The 16117-nt window shown below is 37.5% G+C and overlaps 1 protein-coding gene across 3 annotated transcripts in view; it reads right to left on the bottom strand.

Moving 5' to 3' along the window:
* Positions 1 to 16117, bottom strand: part of fhod3b (formin homology 2 domain containing 3b) — a 250841-nt gene that overhangs the window by 226251 nt on the left and 8473 nt on the right. For all 3 annotated transcript variants that reach the window (XM_079837560.1, XM_079837561.1, XM_079837562.1), the window contains exon 2: positions 2714 to 2820. In XM_079837560.1, the coding sequence (XP_079693686.1) occupies positions 2714 to 2820 (107 nt within the window). The remainder of the gene's footprint in view (positions 1 to 2713; positions 2821 to 16117) is intronic.

Below are 16117 nucleotides of genomic sequence, written 5' to 3'. Positions count from 1 at the left end.
GACAAGGCGACTGGGTCAGAGTATCTCTGAAACGACGAGTTGTGAGAATTTACCAACAGTGGTCCGAGTAGAGAAAAAACGGCAACAGGTGTTGGGCGCCCAAGGCTCATAGATGCACAAGTGCACCGAAGACTATCCCGTCTGGTCTGAGCCAAAAGAAGGTCTACCCTGTTTTCTTTTGCATCAGTGGTCCGAGGAACGGTCCAATGTTCTGCTGGGAAACCATGGGTCTGGCTATTCGTGTGAATGTAAACTTTACACGTGCCACCTACCTAAACATTGTTGAACAGGTACACCCCTTCAAGACAATAGTGTTCCCTGCTGGATGTGGCCTCTTTCAGCAGGATAATGCGCCCTGTCACACTGCACACATTGTTCAGGAATGGTTTGAAGAACATGATGAAGAGTTCCTGGCCTCCAAATCTCAATCCAATTGAGTAACTGTGGGATGTGCTGCACCAACATCTTAGAGCCAGATACCACAGGACACCTTCAGTGTCTTGTAGAGTCCACACATTGGCGGGCCGGCACTGTTTTGTCAGCAGCCAGAGGGCCAACAGCATATTAGGCAGGTGATCACAATGTTTTTGCTCATCTGTGTATAAAGTCACATTGTGAGTGATAAAGTTGCAATTATGAGTAATACAAATTACAACAATTGATTAAGATCATTATTAAAACAGTCATGAAAAGTCATACTGTGAGATATAAAGTCATAATTACGAGAAAGTGTCACAATTGTGAGATACAAATCCACATTGTGAGAGATAAAGTTCCAATTATGAGAAATAGTCACTTGTGAGATATAAAAGAAGCATTGTGAGAAACCAAGTCATAAAATACAGGAAATAAAGTGGTGGAAACAGGCTTCCATACTAATGCCATGGATATAAAACTGCAGATTCTGGGGGATAAATAGTGTTTTAAACCATGATTAATTTTAAAAGAAGCATCTACTCTTGGACTTTGCTCAAAAAGACAATTAACTCTTAATCTTGCCAACGTTCTTAAGACCGGAGGCTGACATCATCTGTGCCCTTGCCAACCAGTCAGGTATTTTGAGGGCTCGCTGAATAGAGGCCTGTCACAGAACGACTGTGGTATGTGCTCAAGACAAAAGAACATGTGCTGTGAGATTTAAAGGTCTTTCTGATTGCTTTAGATGGAATGTTTTATGGAATGCACATGACTAGATTGAGATTATAGTTGTCTCCAATGTAACAAAATGTGAAAGAACCTTTTCAAAGACAATAATAAAGGTTTTTAAGGGGATGTGAATACTGATCCATCAACTGGTCTTCCAAACTTCTACAAAGCAAGAACTCTCTCAATGTCAATAAAGGGAGACCAGGAGAAATTATAGCTCAAACTGAGGAGCAATATCATTGCAATCTGGAGTACTCATAATATAATGAACTTAAATTGTATAAGAGAGCAGCAACAACAAAACAATAACAACTTGAACAATAACTGCCATATTAAACCATGGATCATCCTGAGATACTCCAGTATTAGAAGTGATTTAGTGATTCAGACTAACACAGTGATTTTCAGTATACAGCTAATATGTATTTGGTGTCCAATATTAAACCTCATATATGAAAACACACAACTGCTCAAAGTGTGAGTAGCTTGTATGCTTGTTTTTCGACAATTTGGAAATCAGAACATGGGGTAAATATTTAAAGGAATACTTAGCCAAAAATGAAAAATCCAATTATTTATTCACCCTCATGTCCTTCCATACCAGTATGCGGTTATTTTTCCCATGGAAAATTAAGCAGGAAACTTAACAGAGACCCTTAAGCGCCAAAAATTACAACAAAGCACCACAGTCTGAAATTTAAGCCATTATTCAATGTCAAGTCTATTTAATTATATTCCTAAGTGTCAAGCCTAAATGTGGGTTATGGGATACATTTTGGGTCAATGACAAAACAGAGTTTCTATAATAAAGAAAACACAAAATACCAATGAAAGATTTTAGAATTTAAAACACATATGCCAAATTTTAAATATACTCTTTGTATTCATGTTGGTTACATATGGTTTTGAAAAACGTTTATACCATTTTCAAGAGAGTTTATATTTACTGCCTCTAAAAATGTCGGTGTTACCACCATCAATTGATTTAATAATTTTTTTTAGATCAAGTTTTACACTTTTATTCGAGGGAAAGCCAGGGACACAACAAGCCAAAGATTGGCCGCCAGGCAATGTCGGGCCATTTTTGAGCATTTGCCAACTTGGTTTTTCTGGTGTGTTCCGAACCGTTGGCTCTAGTCGGACAACGTTGCCTTTTTTGGGGCCAATTGGTGAGCCTACACGAGGTGACAACACAGTCGGCTTTTATCAGCACTAGTTCTTTGGCCACGGTTTGGTGTGTCCCTACCTTAAAATTGTATTTAAGTCATTATTCACTGATAAGTGTTTCCTCCATTGGGCTATTAACTTGAGAAAAATGCAACTGGATCAGTGAACAATCTGTATGACTTTCCTCAGTGGAACAAAAAATATATATATATAGTTTTTGCCATACAAGAAGTTAATCTCCAAAAGTGACAAAAATGCACGGATGAATGAATCATTCAGTTTGATTTGTGAACTGGATCAACAGGTTCACTGAAAAGAGCCACTTCAAAACAATGGTTTGTATTAAACAACATTAATGTATGTAAATAATAACAATTTCAATTTGTCCGCCGTTGCTTACCCTCCCTCCTCCGGAAAGCCTTCAAGTTCATCTCTCTGCTCGGCCAAGGTGGATTCCAAGTCCAGATAACTGCCATTATGAGATAACTGTAAAGCACAGTCATCGAGCTGAGAGAGAAACAAAATGAAAAAGATAGATTAAAGGATATATTCATATGCAACAAGTATCAAAGTTCCTTCTTTAAATATATAACTATGATTAAACAACATTACATCCAAGTGCAATGATAAAAACATATTCAAGTAAACCATCGGTAATACCGATGCATTTGATATGCATGACATCAGGCTATCATCACGCTAAGCCTTGACATGTCAGCTATGTGCTTCACAGGAATGCGCCATCATTTTTTTAATCATAATATCACACAGCTTCATAAACTGTGACAAACCACACTGAAGAGGTCCTTTCATGCTATGGTTCATATTTCAACTTAACATCAGCTCTTTGACACAGATCCTGTAAAACACTGGGTGTCGTTAAAGCTTAGAAGTGCTTAAAGTCATTATGCTGTCATCTTTCTGCGCTACCTTCATTAATGGGCAGAACATTATTTCAAAATGTGTCAGATTAATTTTTATATCTCAACTGAGGACTTGTCATAACTTTAACGCACTCTTATTCAAAGCATTCTGGCGATCTGATTTATAGAAGTGTTGTGAGAAGCCCATCCACACCATTTGGAGATATGCAGCAGAGAGATCTGCTCCGTTGGAGGCCTGCCTGTTTGTTGACACTCAATTACAGCCCAGCGATGGGATTTGAAACCTCCCAGGGGGCTGTTGCCGGGCAGCAGCGTGAACTGTCAATCAACGTGTGAGCAGGGTCACCCGTGACTCTAAACATGCTAATTACACGCACTGTTCCCAGTTGACTCCCCCCAGATCAGGCCTTTAAGCCCCTGCCTGGCTTACCAAGACACATCCAGCCCCAGGGAAAGGTAAGAATATCCTTCACGCGCTGGTACCAAGTGGAGTTTACTTTTGCCAGCATGTCTAGAATACCAAAGGGGTCTTTGCTGAAAGTCTCTGTCCCCACCTGTAAGATCTTTGCAATCATACTGATTTCATTTGCGTCAATATATGAAAACACATGCTTGGGCAAGTTGGAAAATTTTAGCAAAAATGACCATAAAGGTACTTGAGGAGTACGACGCGCTAAGAGTTAGCATTAGGGCTGCCACTCACGACTATTTTTATATCCATTAATCTATCGACTAATTTATCACAATCATTTTCAACAATTTGACTTTAAAAAATTTACTTTAACTTGCAACGTTGGCATTCAGTAGTGTACAAAAAAAAAAGTATAAATGTAAACAAGCCCTTGACAAAATGTAAAACTAAAAGAGTAAAAATGTAAAAAGGTACAAATTTGTAAACCAACATAACAAAAAAAAGAGAATATCAGCAAATACTTTTTATATAGAATAGTGTTGTCACGATACCAAAATTATGACTTCGATACGATACCAGACTAAAATACCTCAATACAGATACTGAATCGATACCATGGCAAAAAACAGTAAAAGTAATTGAATAATATGACAGAACTTACTATTCATTGTTTTATCATTAAAAACCCCTAAAAACTCACTTGGCCAGCATGTTCCTGCCCTGCTTCACACAGAATATTAGGTCCGGCCCTTTAAGAGCTGCACGGACCAAATTCATTGTAACACCCGATTTCTCATTATATGTTCACTAAAGACATATCCGACTGCGTTTACCCAAATACTCGCCAGGACGGGCATTTTTACATATTTTTTACCATTCAAACCCAATAATCCGCGAAACTGGCGTCGCAATCTGTCTGAGTGAAGGGCGTGTGCGCTGCTGCGCGCGCTTCAGGTCTGACGATACAGATCCACTTTTGCGGCACGACTGAAGCGTGGTGTTGTGACGCTTCCCCTCATGTGTATGTTGATGGGCGTTCCTCAAGTTTACCGCTATGGGTGTGTGTTTGAGCCAGCGGGGAATGAAAAACAAAGGACTGGCAAGAGACTTCCCTCCGTCTCCATGTGCTCTACTTCTATTGGATAGTCGCGTCGCGTTCAACGGATTCATTTGCATAAAGTTGAGCTTCGGCCAGCTTTTTTGACGCGCGGCATTTCTTCAAATGCAGCGCCGCCTTCCCGGAATGCTTTGCGTGCGCGTTAAAGTCGCTTGACGTCACCCATAGGAATAAAGTGGAGTGCGGCGCGACAGAAGTGTTGCACGGACAAGTGAATCAGCACCCTGGGTGCTGATCCACTTGTCCGTGCAACACTTCTGTCGCGTGAGGGGAAGCGTCACAACACCACGCTTCAGTCGTGCCGCAAAAGTGGATCTGTATCGTCAGACCTGAAGCGCGCACGAGCACGTCCCAGCCGCACCGCACTTTTCTGTTGGTTTCTTTTTACTGAGCTGCTCGTATATTTGACTGTTCTGCTTCCATTGTTTACTGAACGGTGGAAGCAGAGCTCACACACACGTCCGCACTCCTGCTGTCACACATCAACGCACGTTAAGAAATACTGCTCTTATTAGAGTGCTGTCATTTTTAAAGTACTGGTACTAATACAATTTCATATCGTACCCAACTTACCCAGTCGCCTAAAAATACTGACGTCGACTAATTAACAGCGTCGACGCAGTCTATTGTATCGACCAATCGCGACAGGCCTAGTTAGCATGTCTATTTAATTAAATTTCTAAGTGTCAAGCCTAAATGGGGTTTGGGATACAATTTGGGTCAATGCCAAAATAGAGTATTTATGATTAAAAAAAAATTAAAATAAAAAAATAAAATAAAAATCGCTAAATTTAATTTAAACACATATGCCAAGTTCTAAGAATGAATTCTTTGTATTAACAAACTTTTATATCATTTTCAAGAAAGTTTACGTTTAATGCCTCATGCAGTGTGTAAACATTGTAAACGTAATAAAAATCTATATTTTGAGAATTTTTTTTAAAGATTTCTTTTAAGGATAAACAGTATTTTTTTGTGTACTGAGCAATCAATTAATCGTGATTAATTGCATCCAAAATAAAAGTTTGTGTTTGCATAATATATGTGTGTATACTGTGTATAATTAGTATGTATATATAAATACACACACGCATGTATATATTTAAGAAAAAATATATATTTATGTATATGTTAAATATAATATAAATTATATAAATATATATAAAGTATTATGATAACACTTTACAATATGTTTTCATTAGTTGACATTGGTTAACTACTTAACATGAATTAAGAATGAACAATACCTCTACAGAGTTTATTAATCTTAGTTAATGTTAATGTCAGCATTTACTAATACATTATTAAAATCAAATGTTGTATTCATTCGTTAATGCACTGTGAACAAGCATGAACAAACTGGATTTTTATTAACTAACAATAACAAAGATTAATACATACTATAACAAATGTACTGCTCATAGTTAGTTCATGTTAGTTAATACATTAATGTTAACAAATGAGACCTTATTGTAAAGTGTAACCAATACCGTTACTTATTGGGGGAGTCGCACATGACATTGCCTTGTCAAAACATCAGATTATTTAAGAGACTTGCTGGCATTGACTTGAAGTCATGAGGGTCATTTCCTGTATTTTCTCCATGTTGGTTGCACCACATGATTTGGTAGACAAAGTCTTTTTTTCCCTTTTTTTCCTTTTTATAAATATAAGGTTTTCATTTAAAACATTTCTTCTTCAAGGTTTAGTTCACCTACAAATGAAATTCTGATTACTCATCCTCATATCGTTCCCAACCCGTAAGACCTTTGTTCATCTTCGGAACACAAATGAATATATATTTGATGAAATCCGAGAGCTCTCTGACCCCTCCATAGACAGCAATTTAATTAACACTTTAGTGAAGGAGACTGACACAGACGTGAAGAAATTGTTGAATAAAGTCATTATTTTTGTTTGTTTTTTGCGCACAAAAAGTATTCTTTGTCGCTTCATAAAATTAAGGTTAAACCACTGGAGTCACATGGACTATTTTAACAATCTCTTTACTACCTTTCTCTGCCTTGAAACATACCTGTCAAGTATCCCGTTTTGGCCGGGAAAGTCCCGTATTTTACCCTTCTTTCCCGCCGTCCTCCCGTATTAGTATTTTCCTGTAAATCTCCCGTATTTTAACCTGCGTTATTAAAAAACAATAATACCGGAGTAAAAAAACATTTCCAATCTGAGCTCTGTAACTAGCCTCGCGATAACTGGCATCTGCAGTAGCCTACAGTATAGGTGCCAGTTGTCGCGAGGCTAGTGTGTGACTGAGGTCAGATGACGAGTGACAACGCGGGAAAAAAACAAAACAGAGACGGATGATGGACGTAACGATAGAGACGGATTAAGGCTCTCCTGCCAAAACAGACAAAAAAAAAATTATAAAATGTAAGTGACTTAATGTTAATTAATTGTTTATGGAACTGGCGTATGAAATCAGTGTCATTTCCAGTCGTGATGGTATTCTGGAAAACAACACTCTTGTTAGTGTAATGTTGCTTAACTGTATCATATGTTATAAATATAATAACTACACCATTTTAACCGTGTATGTTAACTGAGTTTCTGTGTGTGAGCGCCGCTCATTTGTTTTCGATTTTCTCTTCGAGAGGCTGCGCGAGCCTCAACAGCTCAACATTGTTGTCAGTTCGTTTTATATTATTATCCACTATCGATCGCCACTTACACTAACTGAATGCAGAATCATTATTGCAATTTGGTGATTCCCTGGTTATTTTTTTGTTTTGACATTTTACTCAGGATACTTCTCTGTTGGGCAAGTAAAATTATTTTTCACTTGCCCCTTCAAAAAATCCACTTGTCCCGTCGTACAAGCGTTCATGTCGAGCCCTGCCCATAGCAATGCAAGTTCAGAAAGGGTATTTAGCATGGTACGAAAGATTGTTACAGAGAATAGGATGACATTAGACAACAGAACTGTTTGTGCTCTACTCTCATGTAAAATGAACCACTCTGGCCCAGCCCACAAATACACTCCTTCCAAAACAGTCTTAAAGAATGCAAAGTCTGCAACAAATGTGTACAATAACTCACTAAAAGAGTAAAGAAAAGTTGTGTGAAATGAAAAGAAAAGAAAAACTGTAAAAGAAAAGCAATATGAAATGAAAACAATGTGTGGAATGAAAATAAAATCTAAAGACAAGCAATTTTAAATGAACAGAAAATATGCAAATAAGCCTTTAAATAAATGCTCATCATATATACCCTTTTGTGTTTTCATTTGGGCTATAACACCTGTCTTAAAATGTAAGGGATACTGGAGCTTGGTTGGGGTGGTGGGACTGCTTGCGGTGGGCGCCGAAAAATTTCCCTTATTTTCAAATCCAAAACTTGACAGGTATGCCTTGAAAGCCTCATTAATTAAATGGAGTGGTCAGAGAGCTCTCAGATTTCATAAAAAATATCTACATTTGTGTTCCGAAGATGAATGAAGGTCTTACAGGTTTGGAACGACATGAGGGTGAGTACTTAATGACAGACTTAGATTAAAATACTCAATTTTTGGGAAGGTAAAAATGTCATAGTTAACTCTATTGGTATCATACTTAAAGGTTCACCCAAAAATCGAATTAAAAACATGTTCATTATTGAGGTGTATTCATATATATATATATATATATATATATATATATATATATATATATATATATATATATATATATATAGTATTTTAAATGTATTTTTGAATAAATTAATAAATCTGCAGAAACAATCAGCATCATGTCATTGACCCATTTATATTGTACATGCTACCCTTGGAGTAGCACGGAGCACCTTGCCCAAACCTGACTCTGTCGGGAAATAACTATAACCTCTGAAACGATTAATCCAGCCCAGAGTTTTGGGCTGTGTTTTTAATAAAGCCACCGTCTCTGTTACTTCCTCAATCTAAGTTGGGCAGCACTGAGATAAAGACAACAGACTTTCGAGCAGATTGCAAGTGGCCTGGTAACAGGATTACCGCTCTTCTCTACCTCCCAACACCTTTGACTGCATGTCTACTGCGAATTACACACCAGTCAACACCATTAGGTGTGGCAGCTAGAAACCTTAAGCCTCTTTTACACAGAGATTCCAGAAAAGTCGTTCCGGTAACTGTTCTGGAATATTGGGATTTGTCCATTCACACTGTCAGAGCTTTCTTGTATTCTGTGCTTGCGAATTTAACCAGAATTAATGTCAACATATAACTATTGAAGGAGGAGGAGAACGCCTGTATACAAAAAGGGAAAAGGGCTGCAAACTAGAGAGATTTGCTGAAATTTTTTTAAATTGTTCTAGGAGCCGATATACACAATATTCAAAACATCCTACACTGTAAAAGAAAAAGTTGCTGCCTTAAATTAAGTTCAATCAACTTGGATGTTTAAGTCATTCCAACTTAATTGACATTAAACTGGCTTTTTAAAAAAAGAGATGAATCGAGTATAACTTTTTTTTTAAAAGTAAAAAAATTGCTTAACTTATTTTAATGAGTTAAAGCAATGTAAAAACATGTTGTCATAACTTGATTGTCATATAATTTTTAACAGTGTACTTCAGAATCAAATATTATAACTATATAATCAGATTTAAAAATTAAAAAGATTTAAAACTGTAAAAATTAAAATATTTAAAGTTTTTTTTTTTTTAAATATTACATTTGAAAGTGTTTTTACAGGATGTCTGGGCTTTTTTTTTTTTTTACCTGACCTGAGTTGAAAATTTACTTTCCCTCCCATATGAATATTAGGGATGTCCATAATGCCATATTTTTAAACTGATTGTTCATTGCGATTTCTAAATGGCTAGTCCACTAATCGTCTTAAGGAGGCTCTGTATAATTAGTTTCAGGTTAAACTGAACCTGATCGGACATGTTCTTGACGAAGCAAAACATGATGTTAAAGGGATAGTACACCCAAAAACAAAAAAAAATATGTTTTTCTGCTTACCCCTAAGGCATCCAAGATGTAGGTGTCTTCGTTTCTTCAGTAGAACACAAATGAAGATTTTTAACTCCAACCGTTTTAACTCCAAAATTCTGGCCGAGTCATAGATATATACATAGATACCTCATTCGAGCGATCCACGCCATGATCCACGCAGGCACTAATGAGGTATCTATGTATATATCTATGACCCGGCCAGAATTTTGACCTCACACACGGGAAGTGATGGCAGTCTGCAGAGCTGAAGCGTTCGTCTGATATGAGGTGAAATTTGCATAAATACCGCTCGATTTCTCTCAGAAACCGATTGTTTCGTGTCTTAAGACATCAATGTGTCGTCACGAGCCGCAGGGTTTAATTTGAAGTTGAAGAAACGAAGACACCTACATCTTGGATGCCTTAGGGGTAAGCAGAAAAAACATAAAATTTTCGTTTTTGGGTGAACTATCCCTTTAAAGGCGCGTTTTTGAAAAGTCTAACTTGACAACGCTCATGGCGGGACGCTCAAAAGATGATGTGATGCAATCACCACAATGGTCTTAATCTTAATGCGTATGGCTAAAGAGGCAGTGCTGTTTTGAGAAACTTAAAGCTACACTGTGTAACTTTTTTAGTCTATTCTTAGCTAAAAACACTTAGTTCTTTCAAAAATATATGTGCTCATTAATGTATATTTACTTCTTTCAAGTAATAAAGTATTCTCGTAAGTTTATAATATGCCATTGAAAATACATAAGGTAATGGGATCTAACGGTGGTCGCCATGTTGCCCCTCCATCTTGAAAGTACATTAGCCAAAGAGGGACATACCCGTAAATTCAAGCTTCGCTTTTCGCGTTTTAACCGGTTTTAATACTCGATGGCACTGTACAAAATTCTCTGCCTCGCGCATGTGCGCGTCAACTTGTTCAGACTTGTCTGGTGCATGCGCAGAGAGTTTTCATCTCAGCAGCGTCCAGTAACAGAGAGTTTTCCTGGCTTGTTTATTCCTCAAAAGTCTGTTTTTCCTTGTGTGGTATTTCTGTGCGTTAATAACTCCGTAAGTAATAATAGTTATTGTCATTGTAGATGTGTTTCAGAGTGTGTCATCGCGTAATTCAGTTGATGTCACCTCAGAAGTATTTTTGTGTCAACATACAATAGCATAATGCTCACCTATTTGAATAATCATTCAGTTATTTTGTTATCAACAATGTTTATTCGTTTATAGAAAATATTTGCTTGTAATGTATGTTGTTGGAAATATGTATCAGGTCTGATCGGCATATTTACAATTGTTATACAGAGCGCACTGCAGTGCTAACGTTAAAGCGGCGCACACACTTTTGTAACCGGACACCGCTTGTTAGCAGCGGCAGCTCCGCTCCTTTTAATGCAGCTGCCTTTAGCGCCTATCAGTGTTGTGCGTGAACGAGTTCAAAAGAACGCGTTCATTGAACACGCTCATTTTTTCGTGAACGTTGAACTGAACGCAACACATTTTTTAATAAAGAACTTGAACGTGAATTAGTTCACATTATGTGTCATGAACGGCAGACATCACTGTAAATGAACGTTGGAATTTGTTTTCCATTGAAAACTGAGTGACATCTGTTTTCTCTTTTGAAACGCAACGAGAGAAAGTTACTCCCTCCTGTATTCTCGCTGGTGCCGCTTAAATCATGTATCACCAGACAGAAATGGTTTTGACATTGTGTGCGCAATGCATTGCGGGCAACGTAGTGTCCGGCTGAGAATAGTTGAATAGCATACTGGCTTCCGCACAACGTTACCCGTGATGAATTGCAGCAGAGCGGGGTAGGCATAGCAACGCCGCGTAGCAGGCAACGACGAGAGCGCGGAGGGCTAGAGGAGCGAGAGAGAGAGAGAGAGACAGACCAAAGACGAGAGTGAGAGAAAGCGCTGCAATTTTAAAAAAAAATGGCTAGTGGAAGTGATGGCACGGAGACGGACACCGACAATTGCAGTGTCATGAGCAAATGTCTACAATGAGCAGCTTCAAGGAACGTATAGTGATTTCTAGCTCGTAGTGTGAAAAAAAGTATTTATTTGAATATCTCACGAAAAAAGTAAAATGAACTGAACTTTGAACTAGTTCAGAATTAAAATTGTGAACTTTGAACGTGAACTGTTCACTTTGAGCATGTATGAACTGAACTTGAACTAGTTCAGAAAAGCTGTGAACTGGCACAACACTGGCGCCTATATATGGTACAATAAGCTCTGGTTTACGGTTACATTATACAAATGTAACTTATAAGTGTAGTTATACAGTTCTTAACTGTGTATGTATATTTACCATCCTTATTTGTTCTCTCACAGAAACCACATTTATGTACATATCCACGCAAACCTGTTTATGCCTTGCAATTGGATGACTGAATAAACATTACTATCATCAAAGTTCACTCTGGATTAGCTGCAGTTCTTTCTAGCCGAATAATTAGGCCAGTTGAGTTCCAACCATCCCACTGCGCACAGAATATCCCACAGGCACCGTGTCGAATGTGGACGAGGTCGAACTGGAAGCCATGTTAATCTTGGACTAAATCGGCCACCGTAGGAGTTGAAACGAAATCGGAATTGAGAGGAACAGAAACTAAAATTCACTGGATGGTCATATACCTTTTCACCACTAGATGGGGGAAAATATCACACAGTGTAGCTTTAAGGGCACTACTTTTCCAAGAATGCTTTATCATGCAAACTGTCTAACAGCTAAACACCATCAGTACACTAATTACAGCTTGCCGCTTAAAGAATCAAAACTATAAATATACATATAGGAAAATAGACCTACTCGCTTACTGTCTAGTCAGTTTCTGGGCACAAATTTGCCAGTAAAATGAATGGAACCAGGGACAAAATTTGTTCTAGGAAAATGTTCAGGGTGTCCCTTTTTGACGGCAGCTCCAGTTGGACAAAAACTCAACCATCATAACCAATTTGTGAACATGGGATACATAGTAAAAATAAGTCAAAAGATTTTCCTAATTTGCAAATAAAACAAAGATTATTGGAGTATGTTTTACAAGAAAACACCATTTCTGTCAGGACCACTATCGTCAAAGATGAATGACAATTAGCATATAGTTTGGATTGGCGGTATGGTTCTGTTCTGGGCAAGAACTCCCTGTGCATCCATGCAGCCTAGCATGGATAAGAACAGGGAGAGCAGCGATAAAACCCCCTAGGGTAAACAGAACCAACAGTGTATTGCAGATATCATTAATGTAAATATTAAAATGCACAACATAATTCGGGAATTTAGTCTGATTCAGAGGGAATCAGAATGCCAAATCCTGACTGACGAGAGGAGCTGGGGATGGAGGAGGGAAATTATCTCCGGAGAAACACGATAGCTGCTGATGGTACTGAAGGAGCATATATATATATATATATATATATATATATATATATATATATATATATATATATATATATATATATATATATATATATATATATATATATATGCTGTGATAGGCATCGTATTCCTATAGGTAGACGTGATCAGCTGACAGTCTTGACTAACGTGACCTGCCAGAACTAAAGCTATTATTTCAGTGTTTCTACTTCAAAATGTCAGGTTTAATTCAATGTGTTACTTGCGGTTTCTTTACAGTGAACATTTTTCTACACGTATATTTCAGCGTATATTGTAAGTCATTACAGAAAACATTACATTACAATGTGTCCTAACCTTGACTGGTTTTCAGATTATCCATTAACAGGCTCTGTCATTCAAATGCCACAAATGACAGTAATTCAATTAAAAGTGGATTGAACAGAGATGATGCTACTGTAACTGGTAAAGGCATTAAGGGTTGAAAAGCTTTGATCCCACGGCCACTCAATACATTTCAGAGAGCTGGTGGGGCCCAAACATCATGTCAAGCTGGAGAAACGACACACAACATGTGGTCAACCATGGCAACGATAACTACACTGCCTCATCTTTACCTCAAGAGCCGACATTTCCTATAAACCCCTGAAAGAAAGCCCAACCTTTCTACTGACAACAAGCTCAGTGAGGCATGATATAGGTCAGGGGACTTGAAGGAAATTAAGGATGAGGGCGGTTACAAATAGAGAGAGTTTAATTTAACACGTCCTTAAGATAGAAAGAGTGCTACACAAGATTACAGCCCAGATCTGAAGCTCACAGGGAATCCAGACACGCAATCCAGTCAGACTATATTTAGGGCACACAGATCTGGTAGATGTATAGGTGCATGGGGTGTGATATGATGTGAAAGAAATAATGCCAAAAAAAAGAAAAACATTCCACTCATTCTCAATCCATTTAAAAATCCATTTGTAGCATGAAGAGGGCATGAAGTCAAATTATATTATACAATATTATGATATTATATAATGAAAAAAAGCCTCAAAAAGTACCAAAATCTTCAAAAGAAAACCTTATATTATTGTAAACCTTAAATTACTTTGACACGTCATTTGGTACATGCCCTCAAAAAAATAAAGGATATTTAAGAAATAATAATGAATGATATTTGTAAAATAAAAAAAAAGATTAATATGTGTAAAACTCAAATGTATTTAAGGAGTAAGGAAAATGTTATTTTTCGGTTACACCACATGACAAATTATTAAATTCAATTGTAATTTTTTTGAATGCAAAAAATTAAATTTCTATAAACTGTACGAAAAACCAATATCACAGCTGTTTAACGTTCAATATACAGCTGTGAAATGGATTTTGGGCCAATTAGATCTCAGTGTGGGGTGGGCGGAGGTATTTAGGGCAAGGCGATGAAAACAGAAACCCAGATACTGATAATTTTTTTTTTTTGCACAGTTCTGTTGTTTGTCACGGCAAGTTGAGGAAAAAACAGAAAAGAAGATTAACAGAGGAGATATCAAAGGTTTATCACTTGCTGTCTTAAAGGGATAGCTGTGAACCTGTATGAATTTATGAGTTTACCCAAAAATGAAAATTATGTCATTTTTTACTCATCGTTCAAAAACCTGTGTGATTTTTTGTCAAAACAATGAAAGTCAATGGGGTCCAATGTTATTTGGATCTCAACATTCTTCAAACTGTTTTTTTGTTTTGTTTAGAACAAGAGGGTGAGTAAATAAATGTTCATTTCTGAGTAAACTTTAGCTACTTTTATTCTTCCTGAAGTAACAAGAACTGATCCTGAATCATCTCATAACTTCAGACTCTGTTAGCTTAAAATAACTCCGACTTTGATCCAAGACTAAACTCTTCCTTTTAAAACATTGCAAACATTAAAGTGCCTGATACTGCTGGATATAAATCCTCAGGCAAACATTATATATAGCCCATTATGTTGTTATAAGACCCTTATGTTAGACCCTTAAACTAAAGTGTTGCACTTCGTTCTCGAGCCAGAACTCCCTTGTCTTGGCTCAAGAGTTGTAATGTATTTACAACTTCAAGAGGCAGAAAGTAGATTGCTTCCTAAGAACTTGGCAGGGTAATTGAGCGGGGAAAAAATATTTTTGGTTAATTTTTTCCTCCTTTCCGTGGTCTCCAGCTGTGCTCCATCTTTCTCATGTTGACCCAGATATTTCATTGCAAGAGACCCAGTGCAGGTACTCAGATTAGTCACCCGGCCGGGAGCGAGTCAGGGACACTGATAACCATCAGACGGATGCGGCCTCCAGCGTGCTTCGCTTCGGTCGACGCTGGAGTTCCAGCAGTGGGCTCCGTTCCATGCGCTTTCATGTCAGCTGTACCGTGGATCAATCAGACGGCAGCAGCTAACAGCATTCCGCTCTGCCGCTGAGCTGACTGCCAGGTGCCTTGCATTACTGTCAACAGAAGGTGAGGAGGTGAGGGCCAGCTTTAACCGTAATGTACTGGTGTTTCTTGGGAGACAGTCACCCTTCAATGCTCTTCGTCATGTCAGCTCTATAATCACACTCTCTCTGTGCCCTTCTTCAAGTGTTTCATAAGGCTCACAGTAATGGTGCGAGATTCGCCAGCCTTTCTTCAGAATGACATCAGCCCCTTTAATAGGAGGGTGACTGTATCTGAAAAAATATTTTCACTCATTTACCACTCTTGTGACTGGAACACACAGTAATGACAAGAAATAAAATAATAAGAAATAAATAAATGTACAAATCAAGTAAAACAGACCTAGTTCTTAGCATTTTGTTTCTTTTATATAACCAGATACAGAGCTCAGAGGTATTGTGCGGGTGGCCCAAAAAATTCAAAGTATTTAACTTTTATTGATATAATTTAATATTTATAAACATACATTTCTATTTTTAAATGGATACTATTTGCATACATATTTCAGTTGCATCTCATAATTTCTCATAATCCAAAAATCCTGCATGGCTTTACTGAAAAGTATTTTTTGAATGTATGTGATTATCTAAAGTAACTGAAACTTTTTCTAAAAGAAGAGACTTGGGAGATAAACATTATTATAC

This window comes from Gobio gobio (assembly GCF_949357685.1).
Source record: "Gobio gobio genome assembly, chromosome: 15".
NCBI classification, from domain to species: domain Eukaryota; kingdom Metazoa; phylum Chordata; class Actinopteri; order Cypriniformes; family Gobionidae; genus Gobio; species Gobio gobio.
This window is presented reverse-complemented; position numbering and strand designations above follow the sequence as displayed.